This window comes from Notolepis coatsorum (genome assembly GCF_963971535.1).
Source record: "Notolepis coatsorum genome assembly, chromosome: 11".
NCBI classification, from domain to species: Eukaryota; Metazoa; Chordata; class Actinopteri; order Aulopiformes; family Paralepididae; genus Notolepis; species Notolepis coatsorum.
The window spans coordinates 62,380,908-62,402,599 of record NC_140175.1 but is presented as its reverse complement, the minus strand read 5'-3'; the positions used below and the strand labels follow the sequence as shown (position 1 = coordinate 62,402,599).

Below are 21,692 nucleotides of genomic sequence, written 5' to 3'. Positions count from 1 at the left end.
GTATTGGTACTTTCATGGTAGTTGACTTGTTCTCTTACATCTCTTTAAATACAATATGTATATGTTTCATGTGTTTTTGACTACTTTTATATATTTCAAATACATACACAATTGTCAAATAAATATATTGAAATATATTCAAAAGGTTGGTGTTGTTAGAGGGAGGATGTGTATTTAGGGGCCACTGTTGCTTTAAGTGGGTGTTTGGTCCAAAGAGAGGTAGTGGAAAGATTTTCGTCGCGCAGAATCCATCATTCAGCCGCAGCATCGCTGCCTTCAGAAAGTGTCTAGGCTACTGTAGCTAATACTGCATTGGGGACATTGGGACAATCGTCAAAAAAGAATTGGGAAAAGGAAAGAAAACACAATCTTTGCCAGAAGACAGTATCGGGAGCGATGGGCGGTAAGACGACGTTGTGGTTTTATTTGCTTTGAGCCTGATGTGTGACTGGTCAGATGCAGCAGTTGATCGGCGTGTTGATGATGATGTTTCTCTCCTCACAGAGGCAGAGACGCGACAGAAATTGCTGCGCAATGTGAAGAAAGAGGTGTGTTACATTTGTTTTTGTTATACAATGCTCATCATCATACCATCATGCCGACGCAGTTATCTTCGCCAGTTATCTTAGGCCTTGATGTTGTATGACTGCAACCCGTTATTAGGGGAAATGTGATTTAAAATGTGCGAAATAATGCTGCATTGAATGTGTCCTCCTGTTTTCTTTCTGTAATTATTAGGTTATTAGGCTAAAATGATTGTTAGGTTAGCACGATGATGGTGGTGGTGGTGGTGGTGATGATGATGATGATGATGATGGTGATGCCAAATCGTATTCTGTCATACATGCTTTTTTCCTCCCCTAATTTCAAATGTTGTCATATACACACACACACGCACGCACGCGCGCACGCACGCACACACACACACTCTATCTATCTATCTATCTATCTATCTATCTATCTATCTATCTATCTATCTATCTATCTATCTATCTATCTATCTATCTATCTATCTATCTATCTATCTATCTATCTATATCAGGACATATCTTAATATTAAACGAATAATCACTAACATTTTCATAAACATTTCTATTTTGCCATACTCTATTACCAATTGATATAACACAATAGTGATTCTACCTGAACCCAGTGCATGAATACTTTTACATTGGCTGTTCTAAACACCTGTGTCTGGTAGGACGTTCCTGTGAAAATCATCTGATACACAGGAAGTGATGTATTTCATGTCATCAGCAGCAACAGCAGTTTGTCTGAAATTAATAGAAGATGAACTCAGTAGTTAGCATGAATATTCAAGATGGACAACAAGTCAATGCAGTGCAAAACACAACAGAACCAACCAAAACAAACAAAAATGAGGATTGTGTGATTACTTTAACATAATGATCATCTGTCAGTAGCATTATGGTCTTATATTAATATTAATATTACCATATATTTATAGTAACATATGATCATCTGTCAGTAGCCTATGGTCTTTATATTAATATTATCATATACTTATATAGCAACATATGAGCATCTGTCAGTAGTATATGGTCTTTATATTAATATTTATGTCATATACTTATAGCAACATATGATCATCTGTCAGTAGCATATGGTTTTTAGCCTCCAGACTAATTCCACCCCCAATATCTGGAAAGCAGCGTACTACTTTAATAAAGGGTGGGGACATAGTACCGCCCTATCTCCAAAAGTTAATTCTCAATTGACACAATTCTTGGCTGACAACAATATTCTAAGTGAAAATCAGTCTGGCTTTAGATCAGGTCATAGTACCACAACAGCTATATTGGAAACAAATGATAGTATCAATGCACTGTGCTGCCCCGTTTGTTGATCTGTCCAGCAGTGGCGAATCCTTGTGGAAGCCAACGGAAGCCATGCCTCCCTATAAATTTCATATCAAATTATGAAATATGAAATATAAAAAAAAAAATTAATATAGTTTACATTCATTTTCATCTGTGCATCTGTGTTTTTTTTTTTTTTTTTTTTTTTTAATGTCTCCCTCTTCTCCTTCTCACTCCCTCTAACACACTGTCAGACTGTGCTCACTACTGCAGCTAGTATAGGAGAGAAGCAGTGGGTAGGTCTCTTTCTCCAGGCTTCCAGCATTATAGAGTGAGTCCAAACTCCAAATCCGATCCTAGCCAATCAGATTCGAGCTGACTGCCACTGGGCCACACCCTAAAAGTTTAAAACGGAGCTGGGAGGAAGACGTTCAGCATAATATTCCACCTGGAGGCGGGGCAGGTGCCATATTTTCCCCTCTGCACTCTGAACATTGTATTAACCCGTAACTGTTCCCACGGGCCGAATATTGCCCCGATCCTCGCGAGATTAAATCCACGGGGACCTCTCGGCGTGCCGAAGCTTTTCCTAAATCACTTCCATCATCGAAAACGAGGGGAAAAGGTCGGCTCGCGACCCTGAAAATGTCGCGTGATTTTAAAAACGCTGTATTAAGTGAGCCTATTATGGGATCCACGCGAGCTTTCTATCGTGGAAACATCTGGGCGTCCCGCAACTTTTACTGATTCACATGTAGCCCCTAAAATGCTTAGAAAAGGAAAACAGAAAGCGTGGAATAAACTCGCCGAAACGGAAAAGTGTCCCACGAGCGCGCCGTGATTCCGATCCGCGTGAAAATATTCACGGCCATAGAGGAGACCGTGGGACACCTTTTTGCAACCGAATATGTGTCTCGAATTTGCTCCCACGCGGCGCGCAAAATCGCGCAAGGAAAAATCGGACCAAAAATTAACCAATGCTCCAGCAGTATTAATGACCCTGATGTAAACAAGACAAACGTCTTTCTCTGGTCTGCATCCCCTTATACAATTGTGTGTGAATGAATGAATGAATGAAAACTTTATTAACAGATTGCAGAATGGGTACAGTACAGTACAGCTCAATACATACAATTGTTAAGGGGATGCAGACCAGAGAAAGACTTTCGTCTTGTTTACATCAGGGTCCCCCATTTTCAATTCATCGTAAATGTGTATTGAGCCATACTGTATTGTACCCATTCTGCAATCTGTTAAATAAATAAAAATAACGTTTGACTGGCCGCCGAGCCATACTGTAGTGTACATGGTGACTGCTTGACTTAAAAAAAAAAAAAAAAAAAAAAAAAAATTATTAATAAAAATATTGAATAATTTTTTTTTTAATAAATTTTTTTTGGCTTCCCCTGTTATTTTACCCACGCGACGCCACTGCTGTCCAGGGCATTTGATTCTGATGACCATGAGCTGCTGTTAATGTCTGGCCCCTGTAAATGTCCAAACCCAACCCCCTGTGTATTGAGCTGTACTGTATTGTACCCATTCTGCAATCTGTTAATACAATTTTCAATCAATCAATCAATCAATCAATCAATCAATCAATCAATCAATCAATCAATCAAAGACTCAGTGATGGGTGACAAGGCTATAGAGTGGTTCAGGAACTACTTTGCAGATAGAATCCAGTGTATAGATGGTCACTAACAAGCTTCATGGAGATGCACTGGCACGCTGGTGTCAGGACAACAGCCTGCTCCTGAACATTGGTAAAACCAAGGAGCTGATCGTGGATTTTAGGAGAACACAGCAGGGGACACACACATCACTGTGGATAAACGGGGCTACCGTGGACAGGGTGAGCAGCTTTAAGTACCTGGGAGTCCACATCTCAGAAGACCTGACATGGACAACACACATAGACTCAGTCGTAAATCACCTGAGACAGTTAAGGAAGTTCAGAGTATCGGGGAAGATACTCCAGTCCTTCTACTCCGGAGCTGTAGAGAGCATCTTGACTGGAAACATCACTGCCTGGTATGGAAACAGCAAGGCACAGGTAGAGCTGCCGCGGTATTGATGTTTTCCTTACCGCACAAATTTGCGAAATATTTCCTACCGCCGCGGTTATTACCGCACACACACACACACACACACAAAAAAAAGTTTGAATGCATTTTTTTTGTAGTCTACTCTTTATAGCATATAGCCTGCCTCTAGTCTAAATGTCTATCTTTAGAGGATGACTTTGCAGCATGAATATTGTTTGGGATTCGGCAAGCACGCATTCGTTAAAAGTGAAACGCGGATTCGAAGTATCCCCTCTGTGTCGCGGGCAGGTGTGGTAGCGGCGCGCCCGCCGGTTACCCCCCGACCCTTTCTTCTTCTTCTTATTATTATAACGTTACTACTTATGATTACAAAGGCATTCGTTTTGTGGCATTACGTTATATAGTTACACGTTCGTATTTACCGGACCATAGCAAGGCAAGCGTTACTCAATTCATATCTCAGTTCCTTTCTTTGCTCAGAGCGTGCAGAGTTGTACCCATTCTGCGGTTTGTTAATAAAGTTTTCAATCAGACAAGTGTATAGAACGAAGGGCTTTTATTATAACATTTCGTTGCAGTAAAATCATTATGCCTCGTTCCCTGAGGAGCGACGGTACGTCGGTAATCCACTCCGGTCTCCGGTGGGAGCTAACTATATTAGCCGTGTTGTGGCTGAGATTCAGGAAGTAAAAGCACTGCAAGACGATCCAACGTGGTCTGCAATGTTTTCGCAAGCCCAACGAGAGAAGGGTACTTTATTATTATAAAAGAAAAACAGCGGTGACGCGGTATTCAGCCTACTCTTGCGGTGGGCGTGATGTAACAGCGATACCGCGGTAATGCGGTAATCGCGGCAGCTCTAGGCACAGGACAAGAAGGCCCTACAGAGAGTGGTGCGCTCAGCTGAGCGTACTACGGGTATTGCACTACTACCCCTGCAGGTCTTATATAACAAGAGGTGCAAATCCAGAGCCTGCAGAATAATGAAAGACCCTCACCACCCCAACAACAGCCTGTTCAAGCTGCTGCGGTCAGGCAAATGCCTGCGCACACCAGCAACTAGGACAGAGAGACTTCGGCTCAGCTTCTTCCCCCAGGCCATCAGAGTCTTGAACACTGAACTCTCCACACACAAGCACACATGAGCACACACACAACACACACACTGTATACGCTCACACACTAACAGTCACTTTAGCATGAACACACACACACACATGCTGCACACGCTCACACTCAACGGTCACTTTACACAATTAATGGGGCGCCCCAGTGGCGAACCACATAGCGCGCTCAGCCGCGACACGGCCGACCCGGGTTCGACTCCCGAACTCGTCGTTATTTGCCGAATGTCTTCCCCCCACTCTGTCTCCCATTCCTCCTCTGTCTCTCCCTACTGGACTGGCCAGTAGAAATAAAGCGATAAAACGCCAAAAAAATAAATATAAAAAAGAAAAGAAAAAAAGGTCACTTTAAAAAAAAAAAAACAGGAGTGGTTCTTGTATAGTAAATAGATGGATACAGCAAGATAGCATAAGGATAGTATAACTGTAGATTGTATAGGATAGTATTGTATAGTAGTGTACATAAGACCCAGTGCCTCATCCGTAGCTAACATTGTATTGCAGGACTTCCTTAGCATGTCTTTACCATGCTTTTGTAAACTTTATGTACATTATACCTGTTATGTCTTATTCTTATTACTTGTATTATTGCACAAATGTCTTATTCTTATTACTTGTATTATTGCACAATCGCTGCAGGCATGACCTCCCGCATTTCACTGTATGCTTGTATGCCGTGACAAATAAAACTCTTGAGTTGACTTGACTTGATCACTAAGAGAGTCCCCCAAGGTAAAATTTTTGTCCCTGTCTTATTTTCTAGTTTTATAAACAACATTGGGAAGGACATGCTTACAGCTAAAGTGCATCTTTATGCCAATGATACAATACTCAGTTGCCTCTCCTTTGAGTCATGCTATTTGTGTGCTCCAGACTACCTTTCAACAGCTGCATGCCTCTGCCTCATTCTATGGTCTATAGTTGGTTCTTAATGCTAAGGAAACCAATTTCATGATCTTTTCCAGAGCTCGCTCCCAGATCTCAGATTATGCTCAGACAAACATTAATCCATTCAATCTTTATTTCATCTCGGAAGATCATAGAGGGCAAGCTCTCATTTACAATTTTTTCTGTCATTGAATTTGGATTTTGTGTGTGAGCTTACTTTGAATATGTACATTTGTGATTTTTTTTTTTTTTTTTTTTTGGAAAGTCCACACAAGTGTGTTTTTGATTGATCTGTAAACAAAGACCGAAAATAAACTATTCATCATCATCATCACGATGTTGAGAAGCAGTTATGAAAACACTTGTATAGGCTCCATTCTTAAGCGATGGGGACATTATTTATTTACATGCATGCTGCCTCCTCTACACATCGCTGTCTAGACTCTGTGTCACAGTTCATTGTCCCATATGCCTCACTCTGTACTTGTATGCTTTGGTTTTCCTGGTCTTCATTAAGCCTAAGGAGACGGCAGCATTGGTATATTCCTATTTACAAAGCCATACTGGGTAAACTCCTCTTATATTTGTGTAATTTTTATGTCATTTTCCACCAGCTGTTAGAACTTTTACTCCACTAGATGGAACAGCTTTCTCCTATTCTGGGCCCTGGTCATGGAATAACCTTTAGAACACAATGCAGCTTAATGACAGCATAATGTTATGGTACAAATATGATAATAATAATAATAATAATAATAATAATAATAATAATAATAATAATAATAATAATAATAATAATAATAATAATAATAATAATAATAATAATAATAATAATAATAATAACAATAACAATAATAATAATAATAATAATAATAATAATAATAATAATAATAATAATAATAATAACAATAACAATAACAATAATAATAATAATAATAATAATAATAATAATAATAATGATATAATGATATTTAACAGTATCATGGTTATTCCAGTGCAATTTGACATATGACATATTTAATTTCTTTTCATTTAATAGTTTTTAACATACTACTCATCTGTCAGTAGCCTTTGGTCAACCTGGTGTCCCCATAACATCCGGACAGCAGTCCAACCCTTGTGACAGTCAACAATGAAGGGGTGTGGCCTTTTATGCTATTGGTCATGACTCTGTGATGGAGAAAAAATCTTGATGAAGGGCCTTGGCAACTAGACGTCAAATTAGTTTTTTAACCCTGTGAAGCACATACGTGACATTATGCACATGCCATGCATTGCATATGACATATGTCATACACACACACACACACACACACACACACACACACACACACACACACACACACACACACACACACACACACACACACACACACACACACACACACACACACACACACACACACACACACACACACACACACACAGTGATTTTGTTTTCTAATAATCTTGTCAAACTCATACAAGGCTTTATATTGGATCTGCATTTTGAGTTGTTGAAAATCATAACTGAAAATCTAAATTACATTGTGTTTTTCTGAGATTATTAAGCCTTTCCCCCTCACGCAAAATCATCCTTGAAATGTTGGTTTTGTTATGGGTGTTATTTGATTTTATAAGGTCCTTAAAGATTGATTTTGTACGTTTTTAGTAATGATTAGGTCCATTATTCTGCAAAATCACTTCTAAAAGACTGATTCTATTGTGTTTATTTTCACAGTAAGTTATTGGACCCATTATCTTGCCCAAAATCATTCTTCGAAGACTGATTTTGTTATTGGGCTTTGGTTTTCTGAGATTATGAAGCCATTTTTTATTTTGTGTAGTAAGTGATGAAAGCAATCATTGCTCAGTGGTTGAGCAGTTCCCCCGAGAGGGAGAGCAGCATGTTTTATTCATGACAGCGAGGGCTGGAGACCCTCCACCTTAAGCTGTTTCCTGCTCTACCTGTGAGTCAGACTGTGGAGGCTCCATGTCACCCACTGACAGCCTGGTGCCAGATCCTGCAGCAGGGAGGAGCTTCTGCTTGTGGCAGAGAAAACATCACTCAGTATTAAGCCTACACTGGATTCATTTGAAATAGGGGTGGTGGGGAATATCAATTCACTATCCATACTGTATGGATACTGTATTGGTGATACCTGCACCCACAGTATGGTATCATGATATTGTTGTTTCAAGTTACTCTTTCAAGGATTTTAATGAAAACCATATAGACCAATGGTGTCAAATCATGTTGATATTTGCTTGGATTTCATCTCTGATTCATGGCATTTGGCTCATAGTATATTGATTGATCATTGATTATGAGATTTTATTTTGCAATGGAATATTTTACTTTTACTAAAGAGGAACTACATGCATATATACATACATACATACATACATACATACATACATACATACATACATACATACATACATACATACATACATACATACATACATACATACATACATACATACATACATACATACATACATACATACATACATACATACATACATACATACTATATATATATACATACATGCATACATGCATACATACTATATATTGCATACATACATGCAATATATGTTTATAGTTGCAGAAAGGATTGTTGAAGCACAAGTTTTGTATTACTATATATTACTATTACTATATATATACATACTATATATATATATACACACATACATACATACATACATACATACATACTATACTACATACATACCATACTGTATGATGTACATACTATACTATATACATACATGCATATATATTATATATATATACTACTATACACATGCATACATACTGTACATACTTACTTTCTGCCTCTCATTCATAAACCAACAAGAGTAACTAAACAATCTGCCACTCTTATTGACAATATTTTTACTAATAATTTTGAATATACAAGAAAATCAGGACTGCTGTTAACTGATTTATTTTTTATCCACTTTTTCTCCTCTTTTTCTATTTTTCTCCCATCCCAATTCCATTGTGCCAATTCTCCCCTCCCCTGTCTTGAACGTTGCTCGCATATGCCCCCCACTGGCCGGTTGTAGGGAGGATAGAAGCCTTGCATCACGTGTCCCCTCCGATACACAAGGAGGCAGCCTGTCACATCTTTTGACTTTCCAGCAACAAGTGGGGTCTGAGGTGAGAGGAAGTCACCGTAGTTTCAGCAGAGGTAACATTGCTCGTTTTGGGAGTTTTTGGGGCAAGGACTGAGAATAGGCGACTTCTCTTTGATGACCCTCCCGGAGCTCGGATAGGAGTAGGTCTGAGGCGGCCAGAAGATGCAGAGCGTAGGGGTCTTGAGGGTGTGTAGTTAGAGACCATTGACCGGTTCCCTTTGCCGCACGGTATGCCAGGTAGAGGGCCTTGAAGCAGATTCGTGCAGCAATGGGGAGCCAGTGCAGGTCCCTAAGAAGTGTGTGAGAGAGAGAGAGAGAGAGAGAGAGATGGGTACATTTTGGGTTTTAAATACAGTAAAAAAGAAAAAAGCAAGTGTCATCTTTTTAATTTCATCTTAGGGAGAGCAAAGATGGCTGTGTACCTCAGCAGGAGGAACAAGGTAGAACAGGTCTTGGATCATGATGCTGTATGTCTGTTCAGAAAGATGATCAAAGCCAGACTGAGTATAGATTTGAATTATTATAGAGCAATGAACAACCTAGATCAGTTCACCGATATATGGGCGCATAAACGAGTGTTGTGCTCTGTAATAGTAGATGAGCTGGTATTGGCAACTGAGCTGAGCTGGTTTTGTTGTTGTTGGTGGTGTTTTTTTTTTTTTTTTTTGTGCTTTACATTTTTTTTTATCAAATAGTTTGTGTAGGTTTCTTGAAAAGAGGACGAGTGTTATGTACAGTGACTGTAATGCTTTTTATTGTAATGCTAGAATGATTTATAAATAAAGTGTTGGTAAAACTCAAAACTCTCTCATGGTAATCTCTATATCTGTCTCATGGTGCTCTCTCTCAGTCTCAGGTTCAGTCTCATGGTGCTCTCTCTCTCTCTCTCTCTCTCTCAGTCTCATGGTGCTCTCTCTCTCTCTCTCAGTCTCATGGTGCTCTCTCTCTCTCAGTCTCATGGTGCTCTCTCTCTCTCACTCTCTCTCAGTCTCATGGTGCTCTCTCTCTCTCTCTCTCAGTCTCATGGTGCTCTCTCTCTCTCTCTCTCTCTCTCAGTCTCATGGTGCTCTCTCTCTCTCTCTCTCTCTCAGTCTCATGTTGCTCTCTCTCTCTCTCTCTGTCTCATGGTGCTCTCTCTTTCAGTCTCATGGTGCTCTCTCTCTTTCAGTCTCATGGTGCTCTCTCTCATGGTGCTCTCTCTTTCAGTCTCATGGTGCTCTCTCTGTCTCTCTCTCAGTCTCATGGTGCTCTCTCTCTCTCTCTCTCTCTCTCAGTCTCATGTTGCTCTCTCTCTCTCTCTCTGTCTCATGGTGCTCTCTCTTTCAGTCTCATGGTGCTCTCTCTCTTTCAGTCTCATGGTGCTCTCTCATGGTGCTCTCTCTTTCAGTCTCATGGTGCTCTCTCTCTGTCTCAGGTTCAGTCTCATGGTGCTCTCTCTCTCATGGTGCTCTCTCTTTCAGTCTCATGGTGCTCTCTCTCTTTCAGTCTCATGGTGCTCTCTCTCTCATGGTGCTCTCTCTCTTTCAGTCTCATGGTGCTCTCTCTCTCTGTCTCAGGTTCAGTCTCATGGTGCTCTCTCTCTGTCTCATGGTGCTCTCTCTCTCTGTCTCAGGTTCAGTCTCATGTAGAGGATGACATCTTTTCGGGATTCCCGTGGGTCCCGGGGGATTCCCACGGGATGGGAGTAAATTTCACTTTGAATCCCGTGATTGGGCAGGACCGGGAGTAAAAGTCAACGGGAGCAGAAGGGAGTGGGAACTATGACAACAAAATCAACAGGATTTGGACGGGAGTGATACATTGGTGCATCACTAATGTAAATGTTTGGTGGTTTTATATTTAACTAAGGCAGACATCAGGGCTGTACAGCGTGCTATGAAAAAATCGGTCTGTGCGATGAATGAATTTACTGCACTAGCACCCGTGCGATATGCATTCGGTTCGTATCGATACTCTTATTTTGAAAATCCTGTGGCAAGTCTCATTTCCGCCCAAGCGCAGCTCCAGCCATAATATCTATGGCTCCGGCAGCTAGCAACATTCGGTTCATATCGATACTCTTATTTTGAAGATTCGGTGGCATTTCCTCCCAAGCGCAGCTCCGGCAGCCCAACAACAACAGCGTGCTATGTTATGTTAGAGTGCGCATTTTGCGACCAGGAAATAAGTCCCTGCCTGTTTTTCCCTGCAACGCTTCCAATACCTTACATGCTTTGCATCCTCACCAAAACTAACTAGTTAGCTGCTACCGGTAACTAAACTAAGCTAACCCGGGTCAGAGGCAGAGAAAACAGTGAGGAAAGGGAGGGGCGGGGGAGCCTCAGCCTCTCTCTGTCCCTCTCTCTATGTCAATGATTTTAAGTAGGTGAGGTCAAAGGAGTTTGATAGTATTTACTGAGGATGGCCAGATAATGTTGATATTTAAACATAACAAATATAATATACAATAAATGTAAAAAGAAATTTTGATCTACTTTTTCGAACGATTTTCTATTTTTCTCCCTTCCCCAATTTCGTATTGTCCAATTCTACCCTCCCCTGTCTCGAACGCTGTTGGCCATGCCTCCCACAAGCCGGCTGCAATGTGGACGAAGCCTTGCATCACGTGTCCCCTCCGGTACTCGAGGAGGCAGCCGTCGCATCTTTTCACCTGCACAGCGCGATCTCTCAGCGGCGAGGGTCTGCGTGGGAGGGACACGCCGCCCCCGTCGCTTCCTGATTCTACTGTGCAGTGTGCAGGCGCACCAACCGACCTGTAGGAGTCGCTGTCCACAACGTCCGATCCCCACCCACCAGCTTCCCACCCCCTAATACTGCCAATTGTATTAGTATGAACGACCAGCCAAGCTGGTAGCAACGCCGAGAGCTGGGCTCGAACCCAGCATCTCCTGCATTAGTGGCGAGCGCCTTGCCCACTGCGCCACTTAGCCGCCCTCCTACTTCCCATTTCTCCACGTGGAATGCACCTGATTGGATAAATGACATAGCTGGTTGAGAGAAAACGGTGCTTTTTCAATGTATGTGATGTATAGATTGGGGAGAGATGACCACAGCTAAAACGGTGATTGAAATGTGCATGGAAGACGGTGACGGTGGTGGAACCAGTGATTTCACAGGCACAGGCCGCGTCAGCGAGGGTTTTGTTATGAATTCCTTAGAAGAACATCTGAGATTAGAGTGTAGGCCCAGAGCAGGAGGAGAGGGGTGACCTCTTTAATGCAACAGTGGATGAAACGTTTAATGGTGTGAAAGGTTAGCAGTCGTCATGACAGCACGTCGCATGACAACCAGGAGAGGGGCGGGGGGCCGTCGTTGCTACGACGAAGACCTATAAGTCGAACGGTGTTTCCGGGTAGAGCAGACTAGAATCTGACTCAGACGATAATCTGACCGAGAGCGAGTAGGACTGAGATCACACAGAGGACTCTCTCTCTCCTCTTATCACGAGAGAGTGGGGGGGGGGGGAGGAGGAAGAATGCCACGACATCATTAGCTTCGGCTAACACGAGGAGGGTTCAGGCTAACGACTAGGCCTGACCACTATTGGACTGAATAACAAAAGGACAATTCTGAACACACCGAGAGATCATTAGAATAGACTCTTCAAGGACGATACAATTTGATAACATCTGATAACATCTGATTATGAGGTTCTGTTTATAGCAATAAAACAACGCTTCTCCTCATAAGGTATCTCACAGTGTCGAAGTGTCGAATTCTTACGGAAGTGGAGAAGTATTATGGTTTACGGATTGCACTAACGGGGGGGAGATAAGGATCTTATCTACCAGTATCGGAGACGTCAGGACCATTAAAAGTACACAACGCAGAGGAATTGGATGGAGAGCCAAACAGACGAAGACGTGATACTGGCCAGTTTGATCAGAATCTTACAGTTGGTGCCGTGACCCGGATTTGCAAGAGATTAAAACAACGGGAACAGTTGGTTGTTGTTGGTTGTTGATGACAGCCGGAGACGCAAGAGATAAGAACAACGGATAAAGACTTTTTCAATAATGGGGCGACAGTGGACAACAGTCATCAATGTGTGGGAGAATCATGATCGAAGCAAGGCCGGCCAGCCCTGGGAGAGAGCGGCGAGTCGAGCGGTCAGGAGGCGAACCAGCGCTGTAGGGGAAACAGCGCTCCGATCAAAAATGTGAGTTCACTGTGCACACGGTTGTTTTGATTTTTTATAGCCAAATAAAAACGAACAGATAGTGAATCCGTAAACGTAAACATTTCTAGTTTGACACAGAGAGAGAATGCCAGCTGTAATAATATGAGCAGAGAGCCATGGTGAAAATCGAGGGTGTTATCTACAGAGAATGAAAAGCAAATGAGGCAGGCTGCACAGTTTTGGTTTAAGGAGGGTAAATGCGAGATGAGGAAAGGGGGGGGGGGGCGCTTGAATCAGATCGAAAAATTGTTATGGCGGGACTGTTTTCATAACAGAAGGAAAGTCGAAAGGAGATTGTACCAGTGTGTATTATGTCCGATCAGGCAAGAGTATTAGTCTGAGAAAGCGTCCCCTGATAATGGATAGGAAAGAGAGGAAAAACAGCGGTGTTTTCAGGCCTTGGAAGGAAGGGCAGCGGCCGTTTGTTGAGAGAGTAGCCATTTGCACCGAGTCAAAATGGCCGCAGAGCCACGAGGGGTTTAGAATCAGGAAGTGACACGTCACCTACAATCCTCTAGACTGAGTTTTGGCCGCCATCTAGGGGGGCAGTGGGATAATACAGGCAAATGGAGGAGTAGGTCGCCACCTAGTGGCGGAGGGGGGGGGGGGGGTAGTGCTGGGGAGTTTCCATTACCCATAGGGGAATATTTAGAGTTTAATTCAATTAAGGAGTTTAATTGCGGAGGGGGGGGGGGGGGTAGTGCTGGGGAGTTTCCATTACCCATAGGGGAATATTTAGAGTTTAATTCAATTAAGGAGTTTAATTGCGGAGGGGGGGGGGGTAGTGCTGGGGAGTTTCCATTACCCATAGGCGAATATGTAGAGTTTAAGTTAATTAAGGAGTTGAATTTTTTCAAAATTACCAACTGCTTGTGTGTATACACGGTGGTGTATGTGAGAACTTTGTAAAGGAACTCAAAGTGTGGTATATAGAGCGACGGGACAGCTCCAGGGCGACGGTAGACAGCCCCGTAGGGTATATAGAGCGACGTGACAGCTCCAGGGCGACGGTAGACAGCCCCGTAGGGTATAGAGCGACGGTGACAGCTCCAGGGCGACGGTAGACAGCCCCGTAGGGTATAGAGCGACGGTGACAGCTCCAGGGCGATGGTAGACAGCCCCGTAGGGTATAGAGCGACGGTGACAGCTCCAGGGCGACGGTAGACAGCCCCGTAGGGTATAGAGCAACGGTGACAGCTCCAGGGCGACGGTAGACAGCCCCGTAGGGTATAGGGCGACGGACAGCTCTGTTGTATGTTAGATGATAGTACGAGTACGTATGTGAGTTAGGAGCAGGGAACCAACCTGCTCTGTTGTATGTTAGAGCGATGCTCGGTTGTATGTTATTATCATAATAATAAGATCGATATACAGGTTAATTAAATAAGTTTAATTATGAAATAAGAAGGAGTTCGATCTCCAGTGGGGCCTTCTCACACCTAATAAATAGGCAGAGTCTTGAGGGGACACGTCACCCGAAAGAACTGGCGCGCGCTGGGGGTCAACCGTGGGACAAACGTAGAGCGCCGAGTGGGTATCGTTTAGCTGCTGGTGTCACGCCGGAAGACAACAAAACAGGGAACAGCCCTGTAGGATTAGATATGGGTGTTGAGAAGGTGGGGGACTAATAGAGAACAAATAGCGCCATGGGCTGTAGGACACTCACACCGTCCAACAGTCTGAAAGGGCGTGGCCATGGCAGGGGCTTGCAGAGGAAAAAAAATATATAGAGAACGAGCTGCAGGCCCAAAGCCACGGTAGACTAATAGAAAACACAGGGTCGAGTGTACAGAAAGACTGCCGGTGTTGTGTTTCTGCTTTCAAGGGGGGAATGACACCGACAGCGATGGAGATGGCCAGGAGACAGACTGGAGGAGGAGGAAGCCGCAGGGGCCAGGCACGGCAGCCTGGTACACAGATCGTCCACGACGAGAGAGAGGGCCGACGGCGGTGGAGATGAGCCTCAACCAAGATGACCGACAGGGCGGAGATGACCGACGGGGCGGAGATGACCGACGGGGCGGAGACGGCCGACGAGGCGGAGTCCAGCGGTCGCAGGCGGTGTTTGCCCAGGGGAGAACGAGGCAGACATTGGAGGGGGTTTCCCTGCGGAGACGCTGTTTAGAGAGCGTTTTGAAACAACAGAGCACGGGCGGTGAATCATGAACAAACAGGGACTTCCTTTCAGAGTCAATCAGGAGATCGAGAGACGAGACAACAGCGAGAAGTCCTGTGTTCATTGATTAGGAGTATGAGATATAAATGGAGGATTCATATATAAGATATATGTATAGAAGGATATATATATATATAGAAAGTAGATAAGAGGGAGAACAGTAGAACAACAGGATATAATTATTGGGAGCAGACAGGGGGGCTCCAATGGTTATGAGTCGTTGGATGTTGTTGGTTTTGGTGGTCGGTTTCGGTTCCCTTTGTGCACGAAGGGGGGCGCAAACAGACATCAGGCAGCAGGATCACTGGGTTGACCGTGGGCCGTCTTCGTTTCTTGTGCACGAGAGACGAGGTTGGTTTGCTTCAACCACAGGCTATTTTTGGCATAATTAATTGAAAAACCAAATAATGATTTATGATTCTGAAGGGGTGATAAGAATCAAGGGGGGATTGAGAGAAAACGGTGCTTTTTCAATGTATGTGATGTATAGATTGGGGAGAGATGACCACAGCTAAAACGGTGATTGAAATGTGCATGGAAGACGGTGACGGTGGTGGAACCAGTGATTTCACAGGCACAGGCCGCGTCAGCGAGGGTTTTGTTATGAATTCCTTAGAAGAACATCTGAGATTAGAGTGTAGGCCCAGAGCAGGAGGAGAGGGGTGACCTCTTTAATGCAACAGTGGATGAAACGTTTAATGGTGTGAAAGGTTAGCAGTCGTCATGACAGCACGTCGCATGACAACCAGGAGAGGGGCGGGGGGCCGTCGTTGCTACGACGAAGACCTATAAGTCGAACGGTGTTTCCGGGTAGAGCAGACTAGAATCTGACTCAGACGATAATCTGACCGAGAGCGAGTAGGACTGAGATCACACAGAGGACTCTCTCTCTCCTCTTATCACGAGAGAGTGGGGGGGGGGGGAGGAGGAAGAATGCCACGACATCATTAGCTTCGGCTAACACGAGGAGGGTTCAGGCTAACGACTAGGCCTGACCACTATTGGACTGAATAACAAAAGGACAATTCTGAACACACCGAGAGATCATTAGAATAGACTCTTCAAGGACGATACAATTTGATAACATCTGATAACATCTGATTATGAGGTTCTGTTTATAGCAATAAAACAACGCTTCTCCTCATAAGGTATCTCACAGTGTCGAAGTGTCGAATTCTTACGGAAGTGGAGAAGTATTATGGTTTACGGATTGCACTAACGGGGGGGAGATAAGGATCTTATCTACCAGTATCGGAGACGTCAGGACCATTAAAAGTACACAACGCAGAGGAATTGGATGGAGAGCCAAACAGACGAAGACGTGATACTGGCCAGTTTGATCAGAATCTTACAGCTGGTGCTCTAGTGTGACATCTAGTGACGTTGGTGGCGAGCGCCTTGCCCACTGCGCCACCTAGCCGCCCTATAAATGTATACATGATGGCTGGGCGATATGGCCAAAAACGTTATCGCGATAAAATTATAAAATTATTTTCATATCACTCGATATCGATAATTATCGTCGATATAATTTCTGTCAAGTTTAATTAACTTCTTATGCCCGGCGCCGACGGACGTGCTATTAATAGACTCACTTGTTTTGCTGCTGCGAATGTCTCGAGTTGATGTCGTCATCAGTCCGCGCACACCAGTGCATAGATTATTATATTTCACCAGGGGGCAACCTACCGCCACTGGATCATATGCATTATAAGAATGGAACTAACAGTTAGCCAGAGCAAGCAGTGTATCCCACGACAATGTACTAACTATCACCCTAAAATACTCCGTTCCGCCCCAATACATTGCAACAACGTCCACCGTGGCGCAGCATACCCCACACTACTCTAACCGTTACCCTCAGAATTCACGCCACACACCCACTATAAACTATAAAATAGCGGCGTGCAAGCTAATGATCCTAGCCAGCCTTGTTTACTACCCAGAGGTGCACCGCGGGTCTCCTTCGCTGTCGCCCTATCTCCTTCACTGATTGGTTGTTAGTGCGTGTGCGCTGATATCCAAGCTTGGAAAATCGATATATCGAAACTTTGCGACCACGTTTCATGTTTATTTCGAGGAAATAATTTATTGCGATAGTTATCGTTATCGTTTTATCGCCCAGCCCGGATGATCATGCAACATAAAAAAAAAATTAGGAACTGTTTGGGAGAGGGAGGTAGGGAGGGGTTTTAGGTTGTGTGTTGTGAGTTCCAAAAAGTTATTTCAAGTTTAAAGCTCAATATATCAAAACGTGGCACTTTACAGTGAACAGGAGGTCTATTTGTATTAAAACAATAGATTGTTTTTCATTTAAATGTCTGGAAGAGCAAACAAAATTTATTTCAAATTATATTTTCGTTACCTTTTTTGAGTTGATCTAAATGTTACTGATTGTGTTGAATGGGCTTATGATATCGTCTCATATCGATTGCAGGCACCTGCATCGTATCGTATCGTGGCAGACTTTGTGATATTGGCAAATATCGTTGTCCAAAGAATCTATATTGTATCGTATCGTGATGAAACTGGTGATTCCCACCCCTAGTAGAGTCCATACATCCAACACCAAATCCCATAATTCCTTACACATAACGTGTCTGGCTGTGTGACGTCAACTTGTCAGCATGAAAATGACAGCCAAACATGGCACTGCAACTAAATAACACAAAACAATAGGCACATTTGTGACTGTTACACATATAACACGTTTTATACTTGTGCTACAAGATTTTGGCCTGTGCTACAAAACTATCAACCTCTGTAGCACCAGTGCTATGTGCAAAAAAAGTTAACGTACAGTACAGCCCTACAGACATGATGTGACCCATGTACTGCATATTTTATACTGAGGAAGAAAAACGGAGCAGGATTGGTAAACGGGAGTGGGATGGGAGTGGGATTCTATAAAAGTTTGGCTCGGGATTGGGATCAGTCCTCTGTGGGAGTGGGAGGGAGTGGGATTTTTTTAAAACTCTCATTTGGGATTGGGATGGGATGGGATTATTTCTGTGGGAATGGGAAGGAGCGGGAGTCAAAATCCACTCACATGTCAGCCTCATGGTGCTCTCTCTCTCTCTGTTTCATGGTGCTCTCTCTCCCTCTGTCTCAGGTCAAACAGATCATGGAGGAGGCCGTGACCAGGAAGTTTGTTCACACTGACAGCAGCCACATCATCTCCTTCTGTGGTGAGGCATTTGTTTATTTGTTTACTAACCAAATGTCTTTTATATGGTCTACCAAAATTAACTGTAAGGAAAGCGTATGGTAGTAAATCCACATATATGATTCTTACAAGAAATGTAGAGAATCTGGCAGCCAGTATTCTAACATATAACGAGTGCAGATTTACTAATTTGCAGCGTACCCTGCATTCCTTTGGAGCATACTTTGTGCACATCCTCAGAAATTAACGCTATGCAGTCACAAGATGCAATGCAGCGGGTCAACAGTGGGGGCAGTGTGACAGGCCAAATGTTAAAACTCAACACGGAAAGCTGGACAAAAGAAAGAAGAAAAAAACAGACCAGAGACCTTTTTCTGCTGTGATCTCAACATAACCTCATTGAGTGTCCCCGTGTTCAAGGTACAGTACACGCAAAATAGGCAGGCAAGTATGTGAACAATGCCGCTTGTCTACTCGCATTGGTTTTAAATGCAAGAATACTGAGACCCTTACTGTGAATGTACTGTTGACCACCTTCTCCTATTACAAAGATTGCAGTGTTGGCTTTGATACAGGTGCTTGCAGTTGGTTTCAAAACTATTTAACAGACAGATTTCAGTGTGTGAAAATGGGAAATGCCCAATCAGAGCTTCTACCCATCACAAAAGGTGTTCCACAGGGATCAAACCTGGACCCATCCATCTCGAAAGTCATGGAAAAAATAGTATACGAACAGGTCGAAAAGTACCTCGCGGATAAAAATCTAATCTACGAATTCCAATCTGGCTTCAGAACATCCCACTCCACTGACACATGCCTTCTCTATTTGAACGACCACATCAAGCAAGAGGTGGACGCGGGCAAATACTGCGGCATGGTCATGCTAGACCTACAAAAGGCCTTCGACACTGTCAATCACACCATTCTGATTGACAAGCTAAAAGCAATTGGTTTTGATAGTTTATCAGTGAGCTGGATACAATCCTACCTGGAGGGGAGAGAACAGATGGTGGAGGTAAACAGTACCCTATCCCCCCCCCTCACAGTGAACTGTGGTGTTCCACAAGGAAGCATACTAGGACCACTACTGTTCCTAAAATGACATGTCGTCAGCTTGTGACTGCAACTTGTTCCTGTTTGCGGACGACTCAGCCCTGCTGGTCTCTGACAAGAACAAGTTACAGGTTGAAAAAACCCTCAGCTCGGAACTAGGCAAAATCTGCATATGGCTCGCCGACAACAAACTATCATTACACATGGGCAAAACAGAGTCCATTCTCTTCGGTTCAAATAACAAACTCAGCAAGACCGACTCATTACCGACTCATATTCTCAGTTACAGTGGGTGACAATATTGTCACAAGGAAAGATGAAATTACCTACCTGGGTTCCATCCTAGAGGCTAATCTTTCCTGTGACAAAATGGCATCCAATGTAATAAAAAAAGTCAACCAACGAACTCGATTCTTGTACCGGATCTCCTCTCTGGTAAACAAGAATACCCTGAAGACTCTGGCAGGAGCACTCATTCAAGGGTACTACGACTATGCTTGCACCTCATGGTACCAAAGCACCTCAAAGGCACTAAAAACCAAATTACAAACATCTCAAAACAAACTAGTCAGACTACTGCTTGACCTGACTCCTAGAACCCACCTCACCCCTGCACACTTTGCCAACCTAGGATGGCTTAAAGTAGACGACAGAGTACAGCAACTTGCAATGGGCCTGGTCTACAAGATACACTACACGACCAAGGTACCCATGTACATGTCAAAATACTTCCCAAAGGTCAGTGAATACCACGATCACAACACCAGAGGGAGCTCCACAAATCATGTAAAACCCAGATTCGGCTCAAACAAGGGACTAAACACGTTTTGCAATTATGCCACATCAATGTGGAACGCCCTACCCAAAGCTGTAAAGGAATGTGAATCACTACCCACCTTCAAAAACACTCTCAAAGAACACCTACGGGAGACTGCAATTCGAAACTGGCCCCTACAAATGTCCTAACCCAGTTGTACAATAAAGACCAAGCATGGCTTTGTCAGTATTCCAATGTACCCAACCCCCCCCCCCCCCCCCCCCCCCACCTCCAATGTACAGCCCCACCCAACCCCACCCCACCTACCCAACCTCCTCCAATGTACAGCTTCTATGTCAAATGTATGTCAGTATTCCAATGTACAGTGTCCCGTCCCCCCCCTACCCAACCCCCCCCCCCCACCTATTCTTTCTATGTAAAATGTATATACACTCTTCTTCTGGATTTTTTTAGTATCACAAACAGTACTGTATTTGAAAATCTGGTATGTCATAAATGTATAGATGTAGCAGTACTGTCTATCTGTATGTCGTGTGTGTCATGATGAATTGAAAATGGGGGACCCTGATGGAAACAAGACGAAAGTCTTTCTCAGGTCTGCATCCTCTTAACAATTGTATGTATTGAGCTGTACTGTACTGTACCCATTCTGCAATCTGTTAATAAACTTTTCAATCAATCAATCAATCAAAACCCTGTCTTATTTACCATTTATATTAATAATAATATTGTCTCATCTCTGAGCAGCTGTCAAAGCCACCTTTACGTGGATGACACAGTTCTCTATTGTACTGCTGATTCTGTGCAACTGGCCACTAAATATTTACAACTCTCCTTTGACGCCCTGCAAGATGCACTTATTAGTTAAAAATGCATGCTTAACACTTTCCGTGCCAGCAGGGGGAGCCAAAAATAGCGCTTGAGTGCCAGCGCTGTAGTCAATGGGAGGGCGATCACATTTGCGAACGCATAAACTATATCTTAAATTATGGCTATGTCTCTAATACGCCCGTCGCTTATCAATTACTTGTTTGCAGTCAACATTGTCGAAACGGATTGTTTTTTAATCGGTTCATTTCCGTTTTATACCATTTTGAAAAACGCTCATTTTTTTAAACGTCCAAAAAAAATTAAGATTCTGCAGGAATCGCGCTTTACTGGAATACACAAAACACGTTGTAATTTTTCTGCCTATTTATGAATCGTTTTCAAATAAACGCTAGATTATCGATAGTATATGTGTACTTATGCACGCTAGAGAAGCGGGCTGAAAAATCTATTATCTTATTTCCTGATCAGCACACACACACTCACAGCCACACACACACAT

At 43.2% G+C, this 21,692-nt stretch overlaps 1 protein-coding gene across 1 annotated transcript in view; it reads left to right on the top strand.

Moving 5' to 3' along the window:
- Positions 1–440: 440 nt before the first annotated feature.
- Positions 441–21,692, top strand: part of sgsm1b (small G protein signaling modulator 1b) — a gene marked incomplete at both ends in the record, with an annotated part of 101,575 nt that continues 80,323 nt past the window's right edge. Inside the window, 2 exons of the mRNA XM_084324944.1 lie at positions 441–548; positions 18,478–18,553. Of these exons, the coding sequence (XP_084181070.1) occupies positions 441–548; positions 18,478–18,553 (184 nt within the window). The remainder of the gene's footprint in view (positions 549–18,477; positions 18,554–21,692) is intronic.